Source organism: Heliconius melpomene, chromosome 9 (genome assembly GCF_056956725.1).
Source record: "Heliconius melpomene rosina isolate 202511_hmr_F chromosome 9, ASM5695672v1, whole genome shotgun sequence".
In the NCBI taxonomy this organism is placed as follows: domain Eukaryota; kingdom Metazoa; phylum Arthropoda; class Insecta; order Lepidoptera; family Nymphalidae; genus Heliconius; species Heliconius melpomene.
Genome location: NC_140397.1, coordinates 4,273,219 through 4,292,764, shown reverse-complemented (window position 1 = coordinate 4,292,764; position 19,546 = coordinate 4,273,219). Strand labels below are relative to the sequence as shown.

General features: G+C 32.3%; 3 protein-coding genes across 3 annotated transcripts; 2 read left to right on the top strand and 1 right to left on the bottom strand.

The window, feature by feature from the left end:
* Nucleotides 1-459: 459 nt before the first annotated feature.
* On the bottom strand, nucleotides 460-10,646 carry LOC146536275 (cysteine-rich hydrophobic domain-containing protein 2). The gene is made up of 3 exons (XM_085189793.1): nucleotides 10,387-10,646; nucleotides 7,157-7,367; nucleotides 460-6,092 (listed from the first exon to the last, which is right to left on the bottom strand). The coding sequence occupies exons 1-3, from the start codon at nucleotides 10,503-10,505 to the stop codon at nucleotides 5,925-5,927; spliced, it is 498 nt and encodes a 165-aa protein (XP_085045919.1). The 5' UTR covers nucleotides 10,506-10,646; the 3' UTR covers nucleotides 460-5,924.
* Nucleotides 10,647-13,069: 2,423 nt separating this feature from the next.
* Nucleotides 13,070-15,515, top strand: LOC146536274 (larval cuticle protein A2B-like). Its single transcript, XM_085189901.1, has 3 exons — nucleotides 13,070-13,217; nucleotides 13,846-14,116; nucleotides 15,109-15,515. The coding sequence occupies exons 1-3, from the start codon at nucleotides 13,212-13,214 to the stop codon at nucleotides 15,300-15,302; spliced, it is 471 nt and encodes a 156-aa protein (XP_085046027.1). The 5' UTR covers nucleotides 13,070-13,211; the 3' UTR covers nucleotides 15,303-15,515.
* Nucleotides 15,516-18,176: 2,661 nt separating this feature from the next.
* Nucleotides 18,177-19,195, top strand: LOC146536273 (pupal cuticle protein Edg-84A-like). Its single transcript, XM_085189899.1, has 2 exons — nucleotides 18,177-18,309; nucleotides 18,602-19,195. Exons 1-2 carry the CDS (start codon nucleotides 18,301-18,303, stop codon nucleotides 19,094-19,096), a joined length of 504 nt encoding a protein of 167 aa, XP_085046025.1. The 5' UTR covers nucleotides 18,177-18,300; the 3' UTR covers nucleotides 19,097-19,195.
* Nucleotides 19,196-19,546: the final 351 nt, after the last annotated feature.

Genomic DNA, 19,546 nt, shown 5'->3' with positions numbered 1-19,546 from the left:
ACCCACTTGACAAAATAATTATATTTCATATTTTTTATTTCCTCACTCTGGTGAACAAAGCAAAGCACGGCGTTAAGTTTCGCCACTCAACACGCAAAGTGTGGAGCGTAAGAGTCCTAATGGTAACGCAGTGTCGTAACATTAGGTTCACAGATGTTCCTCTGCCTACACGGCTATATGCGGAATACAGCGTCTTACAGCAAAATCTGCCTGTAGACATGATGGTAGGTAGTTTTCTTTCACTCGGGATAATTAATTATTTCCCATGTTGCCTTCCTAGTTACGACAAAGCTCGAAGAGTTACTTGAAATTGGGTTATCCTAGCCTACCCAGCCGGCAGCCAGCAGCGAGACACTAAGTCCATAAATTAGCTTATTCCATCTAAAAAGAATAGCGGTCAAAGGAAGAACTAACATTGTGTGCAACATAACGGACGCATATAATAAAACACTTATATCATCACATAGTGAGTTTTATTATTTGAACAAAAATAATCTATGTATAGGTACTTAAAATATTTACATTCCGCTTAAATTACAACTTAATGTCAACAAACCCTGTTCGCTTTTCAACTGTTGTTAAAAAACTGCGGCGGCAAGAAAATGTTCCACAATATTTATATATGGCTTTATATTCCAATAGAGATGTTGACTAAAAACTTCATAATTATTTCATTCAAAGATATTTCATAAATTATAAAAATTATTATATTTTTCTTTCCTTAGTATTATTCCACATTAAGAAAAGTAAAATAGTTTTTCGAAAGCGTATAAAACTTAAACTAAGTGGGAGCGCTTCTTCGATACCAAACCATTCAATGTATTAATTAATAATTTATTTAAAAACAAGAAACACAAATTTATTTTATTCCTTCCTTTTTTCTTTTTATTGTAAAAACAATATTAAATATTTTGTCAACATCTCGACTATTAAAACTCTAATATTACTTAAAAATCATTTACAACCTGTTGAAAAGGGAAAAAAGGGTAATTATATCTAACAAATTAATATATAGATACTACTATAAACGATTACTTGCCTAATAACACAGTCCCGAAGTATTTCCTAACGTTTTTCTCTTCCTTCATGCTTTCTTACTTTTCTGCAGTGAACATCGCCAAAATTACATTATAAAACTATACTTGCATTACTTTCGTGATATTAGTTTGCACTAAAAGTTGTTAAATTAAACCCATCTTAAGGTGATGATATAAAGTTTATACTTAAAGTTACATATCTTCTTCCTGGCATTAATCCCGGCTATCACCAGGGTCTGCCATATATTGATAAATACATATATTTAATATAAATATAACTTACAGTGTCGACAAAATAAACATTTCAAATAACAGAATTACATACATAACTATAAATAAGTTGCATTACCAAAAGCAACAGTAATGGTGTACTCTCAAAGTGAGATTTTATATGACTACTATACTTGTAGCTAACTTGACCAGACTATTATTATAATGTACTAAAGAGCCAAGCACGAATAGTATATAGCATCTACGAATAATAATTTGTGATAAATATTAGATAGCAGTTATAAAAGGTTTTTTGCCTCAACTTTACACATTTTCAACCATTTTTAGTCTGTGCCTTATGAAAAATAATTTTAATACAATTTCAGACTAGATTATTAGTGGAACTAACATCATAAATCAAAATTCCGTAGTTTTGCAATGTAATGGCTTTACGGATTATCACCTTTACCTTTATTTATTATACTGACATTCAGGTACATAAAATACAACTATATTTGTGTTCATCGACAAAGAATTGTTCATAAAAATTCGGATTTCGACACATTAACAAAAATAAAACTAATTAATTCATATTTTAATGTTCCTTTCGTAAATTCATATTGGGGGGCCATCCATAAATTACGTCAGACGTTAAGAGGTGGGAAGGTGTCCTAGATTTCTTGACATCAAATTTCAAAATATAATATACAAACATATTTTCGGAATTACTATTTTATTAATAATTTCTAGGAGTAAACACAGATCATCCCCGTCCTCCCCACAAATGTGTAGGACAGAAGGATACAGAAACATTCGCTTGACGTAATTTACAGCCTCTTATGATCACTTAACATTTTTTTTTAAATTAAGTAAATTTTAAATTCGTAATTAGTTTATAAATGGGCAGTAAGTAACATAAACTATCAGATATGTTGACTATCTGAAGCAATGTTTGTGTGTGAGATGATTGTGCGAAGGAAAACATTAATTGCAAAATTAAATGTACATTTAAAAAAAAACAATTATTACATATAATTTTTTAGCCTCATCTCAGAATTTTGAATACTAAAGTTATATTACACATTAAGATAACATCCGCTTTAAAGCAACAAGAAGCTTGCAATTTAATGTGACATCTATATTAAAGGTGAGCGATTATAAAAAAAATCGATTTGCGAATCGGACGAATTGATAATACTACATGAAAAATAATCGAATAGTTTAAAATCGATAATCTACTTAAGTAGTAATATAAAGTAAACAGATTCTATTATATAGAAAATCTGTGTTTTTTTTGCTAGTACATACTACAGTGTAAACTCTTTATAACGACACTAAGGTATAATACGTTTTAGAGCCTTATATGAAATGGCCGTGAAATAGAGTATATATATCATTTTGACTTTATTTTGTTTAAAAGTTTTTTAGTTAGCAACTGAGAATTTAACATTTATATCACAACCAAACAACTAAATGTTCTACACATGCATGGTAATACAAATATCAAACCTAATTTTGGAAATTTCGTACTTACTGTTCGAAGTGATTTATAAATCAGTTTCACGCTGTATCCCGCACACAGTACAGAAAACCTAGTCAAGGCACTCCACCCTTCACTTTCCGTCGAATTCTGGGGGCATTGCGTGTTGAGTGGCGAAACTAAACGATGTACTCAACGGCTACGCCATTTTACCAGAGCATACAAATGGAAATATAAATTTAAGTAAATATTTAATTTCCCCGTGCGGGGATCGAATCTACAACCAGTCTCAGTTACAGTAATTTATAGTGTATAGTTTTATCGAAAACAAGTTATACCAACCAAAGTAATTATTTCAACCTGTAAAAAGTGTATAGTTGAAATAGTAGGGGCGGCGAAGAGGGGACTTTGTGGAGTCATTCGAGCGCATCAGATTAAGATACTGGGGATTCCTTGTACTCGGTTACGTACTTCCACCAAATATTAGCTTCATATGTATAGCCGCGCGTCTAGGATAAAGGATCAGATTAGTAAAAAAAAAATTATCATCGGACATTCTCGAGCGCATCAGATTAAGATAGGGTAAGTTAGTTACATGCTAAATCGTGTATATTCCACTAATCTGACAATTTGAGAGTGACGCAAAGATGGGGGAGGGCTCCAAAGTTGTAAAAAAAAAACGTTATCTGGACATTCTCGAGCGCGGCTAATTTTTTTTTTATTTTGGAGGGAATCATTCAAGGATTACGAAAAATATATAATCTGACAAATTCCGCAAGCCGAAGTAATAGAAATTGATCGATAAAGTTCGATGTACCTAAGAATTGCATATATTCCTCTCACCGTATTTCTATTCCTATCTCCCTCTTTCTTTTTTTTATTAGTCCCTAACTCATCAATAAAGAAGATAATTTAAAAAAATACTTGAAAAAGTATTTTTTTTTGTAGATTTTTTTCATAAATACAAGTATTCTATTTCAAACATACATTCTATTTCTTGAGCTTTTCTATTGATTACGTTCAATGAATAAAAAAATTGAGGCCAGTCGTGGCGCAGGGGCACAGAGTGTGACTGTAAAACCGACTGGTTGTGGGTTCAATCTCCATTCCAGGAGATGAAATATTTATTGAAATTTATATTTCCATTTCTTCGCTCTGGTGTCGAGGCAAAACAGTGACGTTAAGTGCTGCTACTCAACACTCAATGCCTTCAAAATTTGGCAAAAAGTGGGGAACAGAGTGTCTTAACCTTAGGTTCCCTCTGCCTACCCTGCTGTGTACGGGATACAACGTAAAGCTGACTTGTTTCTTGTATTGGCTTAAAAAAATGTTAATAATTGTCAGATTAAGCAAGTCCCTTCAGATAATCGTCTGATTTTGAGATATCACGTCTAGGGCATGAAGATGAACCATATATATCTTAATCTGACGCGCTCGAGTATTTCAAGATGACGAATTTTTTTTGCATTTACAATCAACGATTACGAGCTTGCGTCACATCCAAATCGTCAGATTATTACATAAGAGCTTTTTTTTAGGTTCACTTAACACCCCCTTAGAAAATCTGACGCGCTCGACAATATTATTTTTTTTGCCATTTTTAACTCTTACGCACGACCACCTCCACCATGGAAACTGTCAGATTAACATATTTTCATGCTTAAGAAGACGTAGGCAATTGATGATACCAATGAGAGATATCTGTGAAATGGTGTTGTTTGCAGATGATACATCTTTAGTTTTTAAGGTTAATAGACAGCAATTGGAAATTGACGATGTAAACAATGCTCTTTCTAGGATATTGCGCTGGTTTAGTGCCAATAACTTGCTTTTAAATAGTAGTAAAACTAAATGTATCAGGTTCTTTACTAAGAATGTTCAACAAGTAGAAACCAGGGTTTTGATGAACAATAAGGAACTTAAAGTAGTTAATGAAACTGTTTTCTTAGGTATAACATTAGATGCTAAGTTACAATGGGGTCCGCATATAGAAACTTTATCTGGTAGACTTAGTTCGGCAGCGTATGCTGTCCGCAAGATTCGTCAACTGACCGATGTTGACACCGCGCGTTTAGTATACTTCAGCTATTTTCATAGCATTATGTCTTACGGCCTATTACTTTGGGGTAGTGCCGCTGACATAGATACCATTTTTGTGCTCCAAAAACGGGCTGTCCGAACAGTCTATAAAATGGGTCCACGGGAGTCACTAAGGAATAAATTCAAAGACTTTAACATCCTCACACTACACTCCCAATATATTTACGACAACTTAGTATATGTGCATAAGAATATTAATAAATTTAATAAAAACAGTGACCTCCATCAATATAATTTAAGAAATAAAAATAAGCTTGCTGTGCCCTTCTCTAGGCTCCATAAAGTGTCTCACTCATTCGTAGGTCAAAGTATACACTTTTATAACAAACTTCCAAACGACGTGGTTAATTTATCACTGAACAAATTTAAAAAAGTGGTAAAGCACAGGCTCTGCCAAAAAGCATATTACTCTGTTAATGATTATGTTCGCGATAAAGATGTTTGGAAATGAGTTGCTCTATTTCTAAGTTAAAATTGTTAATTGTGATTTATAACAAATGTTGGCATTTAAAAAGAGTGGCCATGAGTTTCTTTGCCTGTATCTTCTCATGAGCTCAACCATTTGAACGGGCTTTTTTCAAGTCAAAATTGCACATTTTTTTTGGTTATTTTGTTTTCCATTTTTTTTTTTATCTTTTATGACATGTCCAAGTGAATGTTAAGCATTTTTATGGAATAAAGATATTTTGACTTTGACTTTGACTTTGACAATATCTGACACGCTCGAGTACGTCCATGGAACAGTTTTTTTTTACATTTTTGAAAATCTATAGCCCCTCAACCCACCGGTCAAACGAAATTTTTTATATGACATTTTTTTCTTGTTATCATCTAAGTTTCGCAACCCAATAGGTCTCAATGACGCTCGAGTGACTCCACAGTTTGCTGCTTCGCCTCCCTAACTAAAAGTAACGTTATTTAGAATTTACACCGTATATAGCTTTTAGCGAAATGATACGCAGCAAGCGTTTCGCTCACCTCTAAATGTACACACAAAGCGTATAACCACTTATTCGATATTTACAAAATTCCAATCGATTTTTCGGATACACAATCGAGTTGCGTAACACGCCTATTTGTTTATTTACATTTAATTTTTAATCTGGCCTGTATATTGGTATTTTGGGTATGAATTCTATGAGCAGAACGTATTCCATCATGGACGACGAGTCACAGTGTTGTTTAGTGAGACGCCAACGCAAACCTAGTTTATTGTAAAGACGACTATTCTCCCATTCCAGCAGTTTATTCAGTGAGTGTTGTGTCTGTGAAAATTAAATGAAAAATTATATATAAATTGTTTAATTTATGTTTGAATTTTGTATTTACCTGAAAGTACAAGGAAGTGCAGAGTGGTGGATTTGAACATTAACAAAAGAACTATGACATTTTTATACCTAATTTATTCTTTTAGTATGCTTAAAAAAACCAGTGGTCATTAAAACTTGTTGAAGGACATCAGGAGTCCGTCTTTACTTTCCCACCAAAATTCACCATGCTTTGTCTTGTCAAAGAGGGGGAAAAGGTAATAATTGTAATTATGCCCATCAGCGGGAGCAGGCGAGTGCAGTCATCGTGCCTTTGTATAAACGCAAAGGTTCACTGATAAACTGCGCAAGCTTTAGGCTATTCGCTTGGGTAGTAAAGTTTATGCTAAAATATTACCGTGAAGAATGCAACAGATCCAAAAGGCTATTGTGGGAGGCCCAAAGAGGGTTTAGACCTAGAGGATGTATGGCTCAGAACTTTTCCTTGCGCATGATCACGGAAAAATTCGTTCCTGTTAACCAAAAAGTTTTCTGTGCTTTTGAGGACTTGGAAAAGGCATTTGACAGAGTTGTGATAAAAAATATGCGCGGTACTATCCTGGTACTGACCGAATCCATAATAAAAAGTATCTACAGTGGTAGATAGTTGCGAAGATCTCACGGTGAGAATGATGAAGAACGTGCTCAGGTGGTTTAGTCACTTCGATAGAATGAGTGATGAAAGATGAACAAAGAAGATTTATGAAGGAAGAGTGAGTAGTAAGAGAGGTAGAAGTGTTTTAGTGAAGAATATAAATAGATCAAGGCACTTGAATATAACTTAAACAAATAATTTATTTTAACTATCTATATCAATTTGAGACTATTAGGTTAATTGATGATAAAAAAATACTGACAGTGAGTCCATAAGTATATATATTAACTCTAACTTCAACACTAACTCAATCATTAAAAAAATCGAACCATATATATAAATGTATATAAAAGTGATATATTTTTAAAATATTACCATTACCAAATACATTTTAAAAGTCTAAATTACGTATAGTTGCAATACCTACCCGTTTACTAAGACAAATGACGGGCCACAGAGAGCAACCGAGTGTGCAGCAACAGCACACGCACCCACAAAACAACCATTTCACGTTGACTGGCAATGTCTTCTTCAATACACTATTGATACGAGCAACCGTCGCTTGGTATTCTTCGGGCGCCACACGAGATTGCAGTCCAGAGGGAAATTCGCCATTGAAACGGTTGCTTAAACCAAATCTGTAATTGAGATAAATATATTTTTAGATGTTTTTCAATTTCTATTTAGTAAAAAAAAAACAGCTTCACGCTGTATCCCGCACACAGCAGGGTAGGAAGAGGGAACCTATTGTTAAGACACTCCGTTCCCCACTTTCTGCCGTATTCTGGAGGCATTGCGTGATGAGTGGCTCAACGCCGCGCTTTTCTTCGACACCAGAGGGGAGAAATGGTAATATAAATAAGTAAAGTATCGAAGTCCGTCGAATATTTACCAGTGAAGTGTTGTGCAGCGGCGCCACAATGGCCGCATAGAATTTAATAAAGTTTTATGGCAGCTTAAAATTTCAAATATTATATCTGGTTTCATATGACGTGTGTTGTCAATTGGTTTTAAGATTATCATGTAACAGGATATGGTTCATGGAAAATAGATACACTATTCAGAGGTCATCAAGCAACAAACAACCCACATAAAAAAATCCAGAAAATATACATTTCATAGTTCTGTTTACAATTTTATTTGGTATAAAAATTTAACGTGATTTAGCTACGCGCTGTATTCCTAGCGCGGAGAAATCTGAGAGAACAGAGCGCCAAATGCTATGGTCTCTACATACCTCTTTCGCTTCGTCCTCATCAATCTCTTCAAACATGTTTATAAAAATTTTCTACCTCAAAAAGCAGGGGCAACAAACTTGTTCAACAAAACAATTTGAACCAATTTTTCGTTCAATGTGCATAAAAATAAATAAAAGGGCTCATTAAATAAAATGCAATATTTCCTACTCCTACTAATGTTATAAGTGTGAAAATTTGTGAGGATATAGATCCTCACAGTATTCTAATTTTTTTATTCCACATTACCACATAAACTACTAAACAAATTTAGATGAAACTTTACAGTAATATATTATACTAGTGGACCCGGACGCGGCTACGCCTGCTTGAACTATAACAATATTTATTAAATATTATAGATATTTATTTTTATAAGGATGAATATCTAAATATAAGTTCATTTTGGGTAACATTTTCTTAAAACAACAAAGAAACTTTGCAAACCGGTGCTTAGCAACGATGATTGTTATTAACATGGCAGAATAAATTGCATGTCAAATTAGAAAGTATTTAAATTTATTAGAACATATGTGTAATGTAATGTTATATAGCCTATAGCACTTCTGAAGAATGCAGCTTTCATACAAAACAAAAACATAGTAAATCGGACCAGTAGATCCAGAGATCTTAGCGTTCAAACAAACAAACAAATAAATAAAGTCTTCCGCTTTATTATATTAGTATAGATTCATCAGAATCACACAGACTACATTTTATGGAAGATTTTTTTTATAATTTGGCAATAATATAACAACAATTTTATGTGCATGAAGCCATGTCGCTAGTCATGCATAAAAATGTCATCTATCGAAAGAATACCTGCAGAAAATTGAATGACATTTATGGTATTACTCGGTCTATATAAAAATACATTATAACAATTTTTAAGGTCAAGAACATATAAAATATATTATCTTTGAAAAACTGCCTCTTAATGCTCTCTCTAAAAAGTGGAGAATAGTGTGTTAACTCTACCTTAAAAAAGTTATACACTATTTTTATAGTGTATAACTTTCCCAGTTACCAGCTCTAGTTATTAACATTCACAGCTTCATACTGTATTCTGCACATAGCAGAGGTAGGCAATTCTGAAGGCATTGGGTGTTGAGCAGCAGAACTCAACGCCACACTTTGCCTCGACACCAGAGCGAAGAAATGGAAATGTAAATAAATATTTCACTTCCTCAAGTGGTGAATACATTCTAATGCATAATTTTTACTGAATTTACTTTTATAAGAATAATGTAGGTATTTATCTTTAACCTACTTCAAAAATTATAGATGATATTGAACAAACATAAAAATTGTTCATAAAAATAAAGTCATTAGGAAGGCTGAATGTGTTCATTAACCTAAAAAATATATTGTATTTAACATTAATTCAATTTAAAATAATTTGATATACAATTACAAATGATATATATACAAAGAAAACCTGTTTCCTATCTATACATACAATAAAACTGTAACTCATTGCTTTGTCTATACATGTCTATTATTTGGGGTATTTATCTTGGGTTCTATTACCCAAGACAAGGATTTTTCAAATTCAAATTCAAAATATTCTTTATTCAAATAAACTTATTATAAGCACTTTTCAATCGTCGAATGAACATATGAATAAAAAGCTACCACCGGTTCGGAAGGCAGTTCTGCTGAGAAGAGCCGGCATTTTAAAATGAATATCTGTTTTTCAGTTTGTCTGTATGTTTTTGAATGCTAATTCCAGAAACGGCTTAACCAATTTAAATGCTCCATGTCTTTGCTATTGTATTTTGGTAACTTCTCTTAACATTTACTGTTTGTTTTATATATATTGTTTCATAACTAGAAAATAAATAAGCTAAATTCCTATATATAATAAATCCTATAGTAATTATAGTAAAAATATAAATGTAAACTTTCACCACAATATGAGTAAGGCATTGAAATTGGTGTGGTAATAAGGTTAACATTGAATTTGTTACACTAATCTTTAATTCTGTAGAACCAAGGTTTAATTATTGAAATACTCTTTACTTTTACATTTTTCTATTTAATAATGGCATTACTTTGTTGTAGTAATAAATTCATAATAATAGAAAATTACCAATGAAATTATATAAAAATACAGTCTGCCTTCTTTTGTCTATTTATTTGTTTTAAAAAGTATACATGCATAACTGATTAAAAATTTTTAAATATTGCTAAGATATAGTTATTTATTACTTTGTCTTCAATAATAGTAAGAGGTAACAATTTTGGCATTTGGTCAATATTCTCGAGAAAATGTTCAATGACATAAACTAATAACAAAGAACCAAAAATAACTTTGCACTTTGTCAATACATATTCAGCTACGGATCCGGTAAGAGTAACACATATGGTAAATACATTATTTATAAAATTAAACGTAAACAGCTGATGAAAAGAAACATACACTGTCATATTACCAGCTCCTCGGACAACAATAGGGTCAGGCACTAATGTCACATGCGTCTCTTCTATATTCTCCTCAGGTTCAGTCTCCTCTGGGTATATAGCATCAAAATCTGCCATTTTTATTATAACACTATCTTAACAACTTATAAATCACTTGTGTTTATCACTCATAACAAAGCACAGTGTTTGCTGTTTGTTAAATTTTCACATTCATTACAAAAAGTAATAAGTGACGTTTTCATAAATACAAAATACAAGTGTTGCTATATTTATGAACAAACGCAAACAAATATTGTTACAAAATTGATATGATTTTATTGAAATAATATTAAATAATTACCTTTTAATTCATATTTTATTATCCTTTCGGGCCAAGATTAGAATTTTGTCTCATTTATAATATTTAGTTATGTACAAAATTTTATTTCAAAAGCATTCGCTAGATGGAGCTGCACATGAAACTACAGGTATAATAATGTAAGGCGCTCAAAAGCTCCGATAGCATATCGGACAATAAAAATAAAATTATGTATTATGTATTTTTCATTATAATTATATATACTAGGGGTTCGCTTACAGCTTCACTTGCAGGTCACCTCTGGCTGGCTTCACAATTATGGCTTGTATTTGACTTTTTTCCTTTTTGGGAATAAGCGTATAAAAATGTTTTTATGACATTACTAATATATTATAATGTGTACATATAAATTTATACATGAATTATGTTAAGATAAGTTAAGACAGTTGTCGCGAAAACTGCAGTAAATTTCGTTTAGTAATTTAAAAAAAAAAAGCCTACCCTTAATCACAGCAAAGCGTATTTGCTCTATATTTATATAAAACAAAGATATGTTTTGCGTGAAATATTTCTAAGGTTTTACTGTAATAATAAAAAAAAAATCTGATCTAATTCTTATACCACTTTTTGTTGGTAGCTTAGTTCATTAATCATAAAATAAAATCATAAAAGTTGTCAATAATACTTTTATTCAGTATTTTTTTTATTTATTTACGTCAGTCGCGGCGCAGGGGCACAAATTGTGACCGTAAAAACGACAGATTGTGGGTTCGAGAGGAAATAATATCTATATTTTATATTTTAATTTTTTCGCTCTGGTGTTGAGGCAAAGCGCGGCGTTGATTTTCGTCAATTTCGCCTACAGAATTTAGCGGAAAATGGGTACTCTGCTCTTTGCGTAACCCTGAAAAAGAAAATAAAAATATACATATTTATAATACGAATGTTGTATTTTGAATGATCTTAGAATAAATACAAAACGTTATTATATTTGCTAACCTTATAAGGGCAGGGCATTATTAATAATTTCATATGTGACGTGACTAACCACATACGCTCGATAACTTGCAGCTGTGACCCACAAAGTTGTCTTAAAGACAATGTTTCTATCATTATGTTAATGATATTATACTTAAGCAAAATAAATGATAGATTCCTTTGTCACCTAACCAAATTTAAAATTGTTTTTCCTCTGAATTTTTCGAACTTCGAAATCAGTTCTTAGAATAAAATCATGATAGTTCTAGGGAATAAAGAAAAAAATCGGAAATTACTTCCGTAAACTCGCTAATTATTTGTTGATTATTTAGCCTTTCGTACCGTGATCTGTAAATAGCTATAAAAAGACGATGTAATGCTTATTTACGGAATATTTAAATTGTCTAGAAAATGTTATATATATTTTTTTTTTATATTAGATATTTTTATTTTTCAGTTTCTAAATCCAAATTATATAATAAATAGAGACGGTTTTGTAGTCTCTATGAATATGAAGGGGAACAGTTAGATACTTTAGTTTCCCCAGGAATTGAATTCACGACCACCACGTCATACGTCTGCGTCACGATTCCTCTTCTTCAAGTTATAATAAAAAATATGTATATATACTTAACGGTGTCTTAAGATGGGGTTCTTTGTGCAGTTGGGACGAAGATACGTTTAGTCCAAAAAAAAACCCAATTATCTATCCATTTTTTAGGAAGAAGTATCCTTAGGATATGTATATAAATGCGATGTTAATCTTTTGCTTTAAATGAATAGTATGCGTCAAACAAAAAAAAGACGTCATAATCAGAATTAAAACAATTTTGTCTGGTGAAAGAATCCAAATTATTTATTTTATGTGCATATGTTAAAATAATCCAAGAACTATATTTCAAGTGAACGTACTCTAGAAAAATTGGCTGATGTAATATTAGTGTTGCTTGCTGCAGATAGCAGCTTGTTCTACTAAAGTATATGTGTTCCAATATCTGCATCCACTTCAATTTTAAGGAATTTTAAAAGTATTATATCATATATAAGATATATATATATATATATATATATATATCTATTGTTAAGTATTGAAATATACTATGGCGCCTGCGTACATTACGTTGTATTTTTTGTTATTTTAAAGTATTAGATTAAATAGAAGATTATCTTTTCATATTCACCAAATGAATACAAGATAACAATAGATGTTATTTTTTTATAAAAATATTATAAACATAAACAATTAAAAAAATGCAGAATGTAATAAGCTTTATGTATCTACATATTTTATTTGTTCGAGCCGTACACGCATGTCCTATTCGCAATTTGCATGTGACCCAGATATTCTAATTTCAGTGTAGTTATATTAAATTTGTGGCTTAATACATTGTTGGATAAGAATATTAATAATTCAAGCGATAAAGGGCCCTTGTAGGTCCATGATTAGACCTTTTTCTAGGCGGGTTACGATATATAAACAGCCGAAGTAACCCTCCACAATCACAGGCACTCAAACTCTCGTCTAAGCATCAACTCCACAATCCACAATGAAGGTACATATTTCTCAGATATAACATAATATAGCCTAAATTATTATAAAGGAATATTTATTTTAAACTTGTTCAAATATTATGAAAATACGTGTGTAATATTTTTATCAGTTAATTTCTCCTAAGCCATATATGGAATTTTTTTTTGGTTCTCATTGTTGTACTTAGAAAATAATAAGATAAAAAAATATATTTGCATTGTACGATTCAAGATCTTGAGACGCTTGACTAGCCAAAATTTTCATACCACCTCTCAACAAGCAATGCTTCAAGAATTCGGTGGAAAATGGGGAATGGAAATGTCTTAATGAGAACGGAGTGTCTTTAAACTAGTTTGCCAAGTTGCCTCTGCCTACCGTGCTATGTGGATAAAGCGTGAAGCTATAAAACCTCTATACTCAGTTCTATAGCATTGCTTCACTTATTCAGTTTGGGATAGTCGTGAGTTCATATTTTACTCATGACGATTTCTACGTTTATAATATATCATGTACATATGTTTATAATATGGACTTTCCTGGTTACACAATGCGTGTAACTAGAGTAAAATTAAATAAGGTTATTTCTGGTTATTAGATAAACTATTTAGTTAGAAAATGTAGATCAACATTATATCAATAATTTATTTCAGGTTTTAATTTTAGCTGCTCTTATGTCTTCAAGCGTCTATGCGGGTCTTTTACCTGCGTCACTTGGCTATGCCCGACCCTACGGCTTGGCTGCCCCCCTGGCTGCTCCACTGGCAGCACCACTTGCAATCGCGAGGCCTGCTTTAGCTTCATACGCGGTGGCTCGGCCAGCTTTGGCGCCCTACGCTGTAGCCAAAGTAGCAGCCCCTGTCGAGGACTACGATCCCAACCCACAATATTCGTATGCCTACGACATTCAAGATGCATTAACTGGTTAGTGATTACTATTTTAATATAAAGATATCTAGCTTCTATTAGAGCACATTTAACTTATATACTGCCGCTGGGTTAGGTCGAAATGGCCCTCAGCAGCAATAGACTTTATGCCAGAGCAGTTTACAAAATTAATTTACAGAATTGTATACTGTATGACAAAGACAAATATAGTTTTCTTTATGATTGTGAAGTCGACTCAATAGAATCAAAAAAATATTTGAGGAATTCACGTGTACAAAATTGTTTTATATAGGTTGAGGTTCATTTCGACCTCAAACAGAATGGTGTGCGGGCGGCGCATTTCATTAGGCTTTAGTGTCGCAACTATTATCTCTATTAAAGCACTCATCAAATTAACATACAGTACATAAAATTAATAAATAGTGCCGCAGCTATTTATTTAGTGATTCGAAATTGGAAAATGATAAAATTCAACAACAAGTTGCCTAATGCTTGTATTATTTTTATGAAAAGCACTAAGATTCAGAATCTTTGAAATTATTGCAATCAATGTTTAGGTGTTCAATAAAAAAAAAGTTGAATGAACGAGATGTGGTTTTCATTTCTGACATAATAGTATTTAATGTCAGCAAAATAACTGTTATGTTGACACCAACATACATCAATATTATCATCATAACACAACCTATTCTATTACTAGTGCTGCTTCGATTGAGCTTGCTTTGAGGTCTAAAACAACCCTAATAACATTTAAGGTGCTGTCACTCAAATCTAAACTCAGAACCCAGAACCCAGCTTAATATACTCATAGTTGAAATGAAACCACATAAATAGAAGAAAAAATAAAATTGGTCTCGTGAGCGTATCAAAAAATATTTATTTTCTTTTTTAAGTTCTATATTTCACTCTATATTAGAATGTGAAACAAAAATGTTAATTAACACATATTTTAGCTTAAACAACTGTAGTATTTTCCCCTGTTTTTATAGTAGAATTGGGTTTCACCATTCATGTCTTATCCCCCACAGGTGACTCGAAAAGCCAGCAAGAAAGTCGATCTGGGGATGTAGTCCAAGGTGTTTATTCGCTGGTAGATCCGGATGGTACACGCCGTATTGTTGAATACACTGCTGACCCTCACAATGGTTTCAACGCAGTTGTGCGCAAGGAACCACTGGGTGGCGTTGTGAAGGCAGTTGCCCCACTCGCTGCCATTCATTAAAATTAAGCTGGTGTGATGATTCAAAAGCCTCATTATGAAAAAAAAAGGCTAAAATAACATATTTTTCTAATTATGCCATTGATTGATGTCGTTTCTAATGAGGACTTGAATCTACTCTAACGCTTTTCTCCACAGTGACCTGTATCTTTGTTTGTAATATAAATTGTTGTTAATGTATGTGTTAAAAATAGGGTAATAAATAAGAGGAATCTATTTAACTTTATTTTATTGTAAACCTATATTGTTTTTATTTGCGACAAAATTAATTGGATTGCAAATCACAGATCGTGCTTTTTTTTATATTTTGCAATGAAATATCAGTACCAAACACAAAATCTTTGTTCTTCAAAGATTTTTTCATCATTACAACAAGCGAAGTGAGCAAGTAGAATATATAATATTCATATAGTTATTTATTTTTTCATATATCTAAGTATCTAAACATAAATATTTATATATTTAAAAACTTTTGAGACCGTCGTGGCGTACTGACACAAGCGTGCGACGCGACGGTTATGGATTCGATTTCCTATCAGGGAATGAAATATTTAATATTTTTATTTCTTCGTTCTGGTAAGAAGGCAAAGCGTGGCGTTGAGTTCTGTTACTCAACACGCAATTCCACAAGAATTCAACGGAAAGTGGGGAACGGAAATGTATTAAAGGGAAACAGTGTGTATTAACACTAGGTTCCCAGGTCCCATCTGCCTACCTTTCTACATACAGGATACAGCGTCAGGTTAATAAAAAAAACTTTTTGATTGGATTTAACTTCAATTAAACAAATAACAAAATTGCAAGAACAAACACATATTTTTTAAAGTTCAGGCCATACATATGTATCATAAATATTATGAGCTACAACATAAATATTAGCATAATAATTCGTGCGTTGATGTCTTTTCTATGGCGACAGTATGAACAAAATGAAAAAGTTTATTATTTTACAGAGGTTTATGTGAAACCTTTATAGAAAAAAATATTTAATATTCTTTAAGATTTATTTTATTTCATTGTTTTATAATTAATATTCTAAATATGAATCCAAATCTGGAATCTCATATCATTTATTATAGTGTGGGGGCAACTATATGATAATGGCTATTTTGTTACTTGCCGTTTTGGTGGGTAACATAATTATTGTTGTTTTTTTATGACATCACAACACAAATATTAAATATTCTCGACTTAATATATAATTTATTGTAGCAGGGTATGCAGAGAGAACCGAATGTCTAGACACTCGGTTCCTCCGTTGATATTTATCATAAGAATATAGGAAACTGCAAACTCTGCTAGGATCCTAAAGTGCTTAAAATTAAGCACTTTGGGCATATGTTGATTTCGAGGCCGCTCAATTGAGGAGCACGTTCTAATTGGTCAATTAAATTCAAAGCTTGACCGTGACTAAAGTGAATAATGGACCGCCAACCCTGCGTGTTACATACTCGCGAACTGTTATTTGTTTTAACGATAATATATTTAAATATTGTAATAAAAAAATAAGGTTCTATATACTATAAGGTCTATGATCTAACCACCGAGGACGCAAAAGACCGTGCAAAGTGGAGTAGGTTGGGTAGGAATGCAGACCCTGGTAACAACCGGGATTAATGCCAGGAAGAAGAAGGAGTTCTATATACTACAATAATATTGCTAAAATTGTGAATTATATCATGTATCTTACATCTCTTTCCTGTTTTTAGATATTTTTTCGCATATGTCTACATACACGTATCTTATGATTATGGACGATTTAGGGACCCTACATAATAAGATATTTAATAAAATGTTTAAAATTAAATCGGCTACACGCTGTATCCCGCATACTAGAATAAGTAGAGGGAACCTGGTGTTAAGACGCCTCGTCCTCCATTTTCCACCGAATTCTGAAGGCATTGCGTTTTGAGTGGCGGATCTCAACGCCGCGCTGTGCCTCGACACCAGAGCGAAGAAATGAAAATATTAAATATTTCATTTCCTCGAGAAACCAACCCACAACATACAGCCACATACATATGCCCCTCTGCTACGAAAGGCCTCTTGGAATAAAAGTTACATAAATATTAATTTATATGTGTATTCGTACGTAATAAATCAACATAATATTTCGATATGAATAATTTACATAACATGATTACATGCAAATCGACTGTGAGTCATCCATTCATCTTCGTGTGAACGAGACCATTACATTTTGGTTTAGCAAACAAAAACATAGACCTAGTATAAATGATCGATACTATGCAGTTTAAAATTAAACAAACACACACAACAAATTAAGTTGATATTTATGATTTGAAATTACTATTAACTTACATATTAAATAAGGCAGTAAAAGAAATAATACTCATTATTTGATTTAAATGGTAATACTAATAAAATATAAGCTTTTTTTTGCATTCCAATTCTTTTGTCGACAAAAACGATAATCAAAATTGTCTTAATATTAAACTTTCATTCGATCTGCCATTTATTTAATCTAAGCATATCTATTTGTTCACATAACGAGTAAGTTCCTAAAATATTAATAAAATTAGTTTTAATATAACCCCCCAACAACATCTGTTGATTCATATGACATCTGAATTAATTATTCTAATATCGTAACTTATTAGCTTATAGCAGGATAGGGTAGGAACCTGGTTCCCCACTCTTTCGTCCCTATTTTTCCGCCGAATTTTTCGTGGCATTGCATATTGAGTGGCAAAACTCAACGGCGAGCTTTTGCTTCAACGAGCTGAGCTGAGCGAAGTTCTCCTCGCGTGAGGATCGAACCCTCAGCTGTCGCGGAACAGTCACACCCTTGTGCCCTAGCGCCACCGAGGCCTTCGCACTTAGATACAACTATATATAATGCACTTGTCGATTGTGACAACTCAAGCTCTTGCCTGCAATACGGAACATGCACTAGTGAACGCCACGCTTCTATAAATACGACCAATGTCGTGAGCGCTCTCTTTATTACTTCAATTCCTTTATCAAGAACATTAGCGATATGTTTCAGGTAATAATTATAATAAGATCATATTTATATTAATATATATTATATTTATATTACGAACATATGTGGTATTTTTAGTTGTGGGTTCGATTCCCACTCCAAGAAATGAAATATTTTCTTCGCTCTAATGTTGAGGCAAAAAGTGACGTTTGAGTTCGGACACTGAAATACGCAATGCCTCCAAAATTCGGCGGAAAATGGTGAGTGGAATGTTATGACAATAAAGTTCCTTCTGTAGCGAAGCTGAAAATAATTTGAAATATTATATATGTATTTATATGATAATTTGTTGCAGACATTGTTATACGGGTGTGTACTACAAACTGCGATGGGTATTATAGTCACAGATCCGCCACCCACAAGTACCGAATACAATTATTGGTACGACATCGTAGATCCAAGTACAGGTGACGCCAAAAGTGTACACGAGGTTCGACAAGGAGATAACGTCAAGGGCTCCTATTCTGTCATCCATCCTGATGGTATCAAACGCATTGTGGACTACGTCGCCGGGAAACACGGGTTCAAAGCCACAATTCGTAAAGAACCAATTAATTTAAACCAATTTAAGCAAAATAGCTACAATCCTTTGATTTCTCGTAATCTCGGCGGAAATGGATATGTTTATCCAGTTTCTCATTTAAAGGAAATCCAGGTGCCAATTTTTTCAACAAATAATTTCATTCAAAATAGTGAACCCAATTATTTTACGCCCGGTAACGATACGTCATCTGACAGTTTAACTTTTAAAGATGGCGAATATTTTATGCCTAATTATATGCACAATTAAGATTCTATATTTATTGAATTGAAAATATTTTCGTTAATTTAAATATAAACAAAATGTATATTTAAATATTATAAAATATAAATTATTTAAATAGGGTAATGATAATTATTTTTATTATATAAGCACCTATTTATCTTTTTTTAGTCTATTTGTGAAGTGATATTAATAATTATAATGATACAATTTAAATATTTACATTTTCAAATACTACTGGTAGAGTTTTAAAATCAACAATAAGGAATATTTCATTTTATTATTCCTTACATTTCTTTATTGAACAAACCAGTTTGTAACTTATATTAACTTTGAAGTCTATTTAAGCTTTCAAATAATAGAACTTGTCCTTTCAAAGACCTTTCATTTGTATTTGTTAGCAAAATTAATTTTGTAAGCGTTTGTAGAGTAACTTATTTTAAAAGGATTTTATAATAGCGCTTGCGATGTAACTTA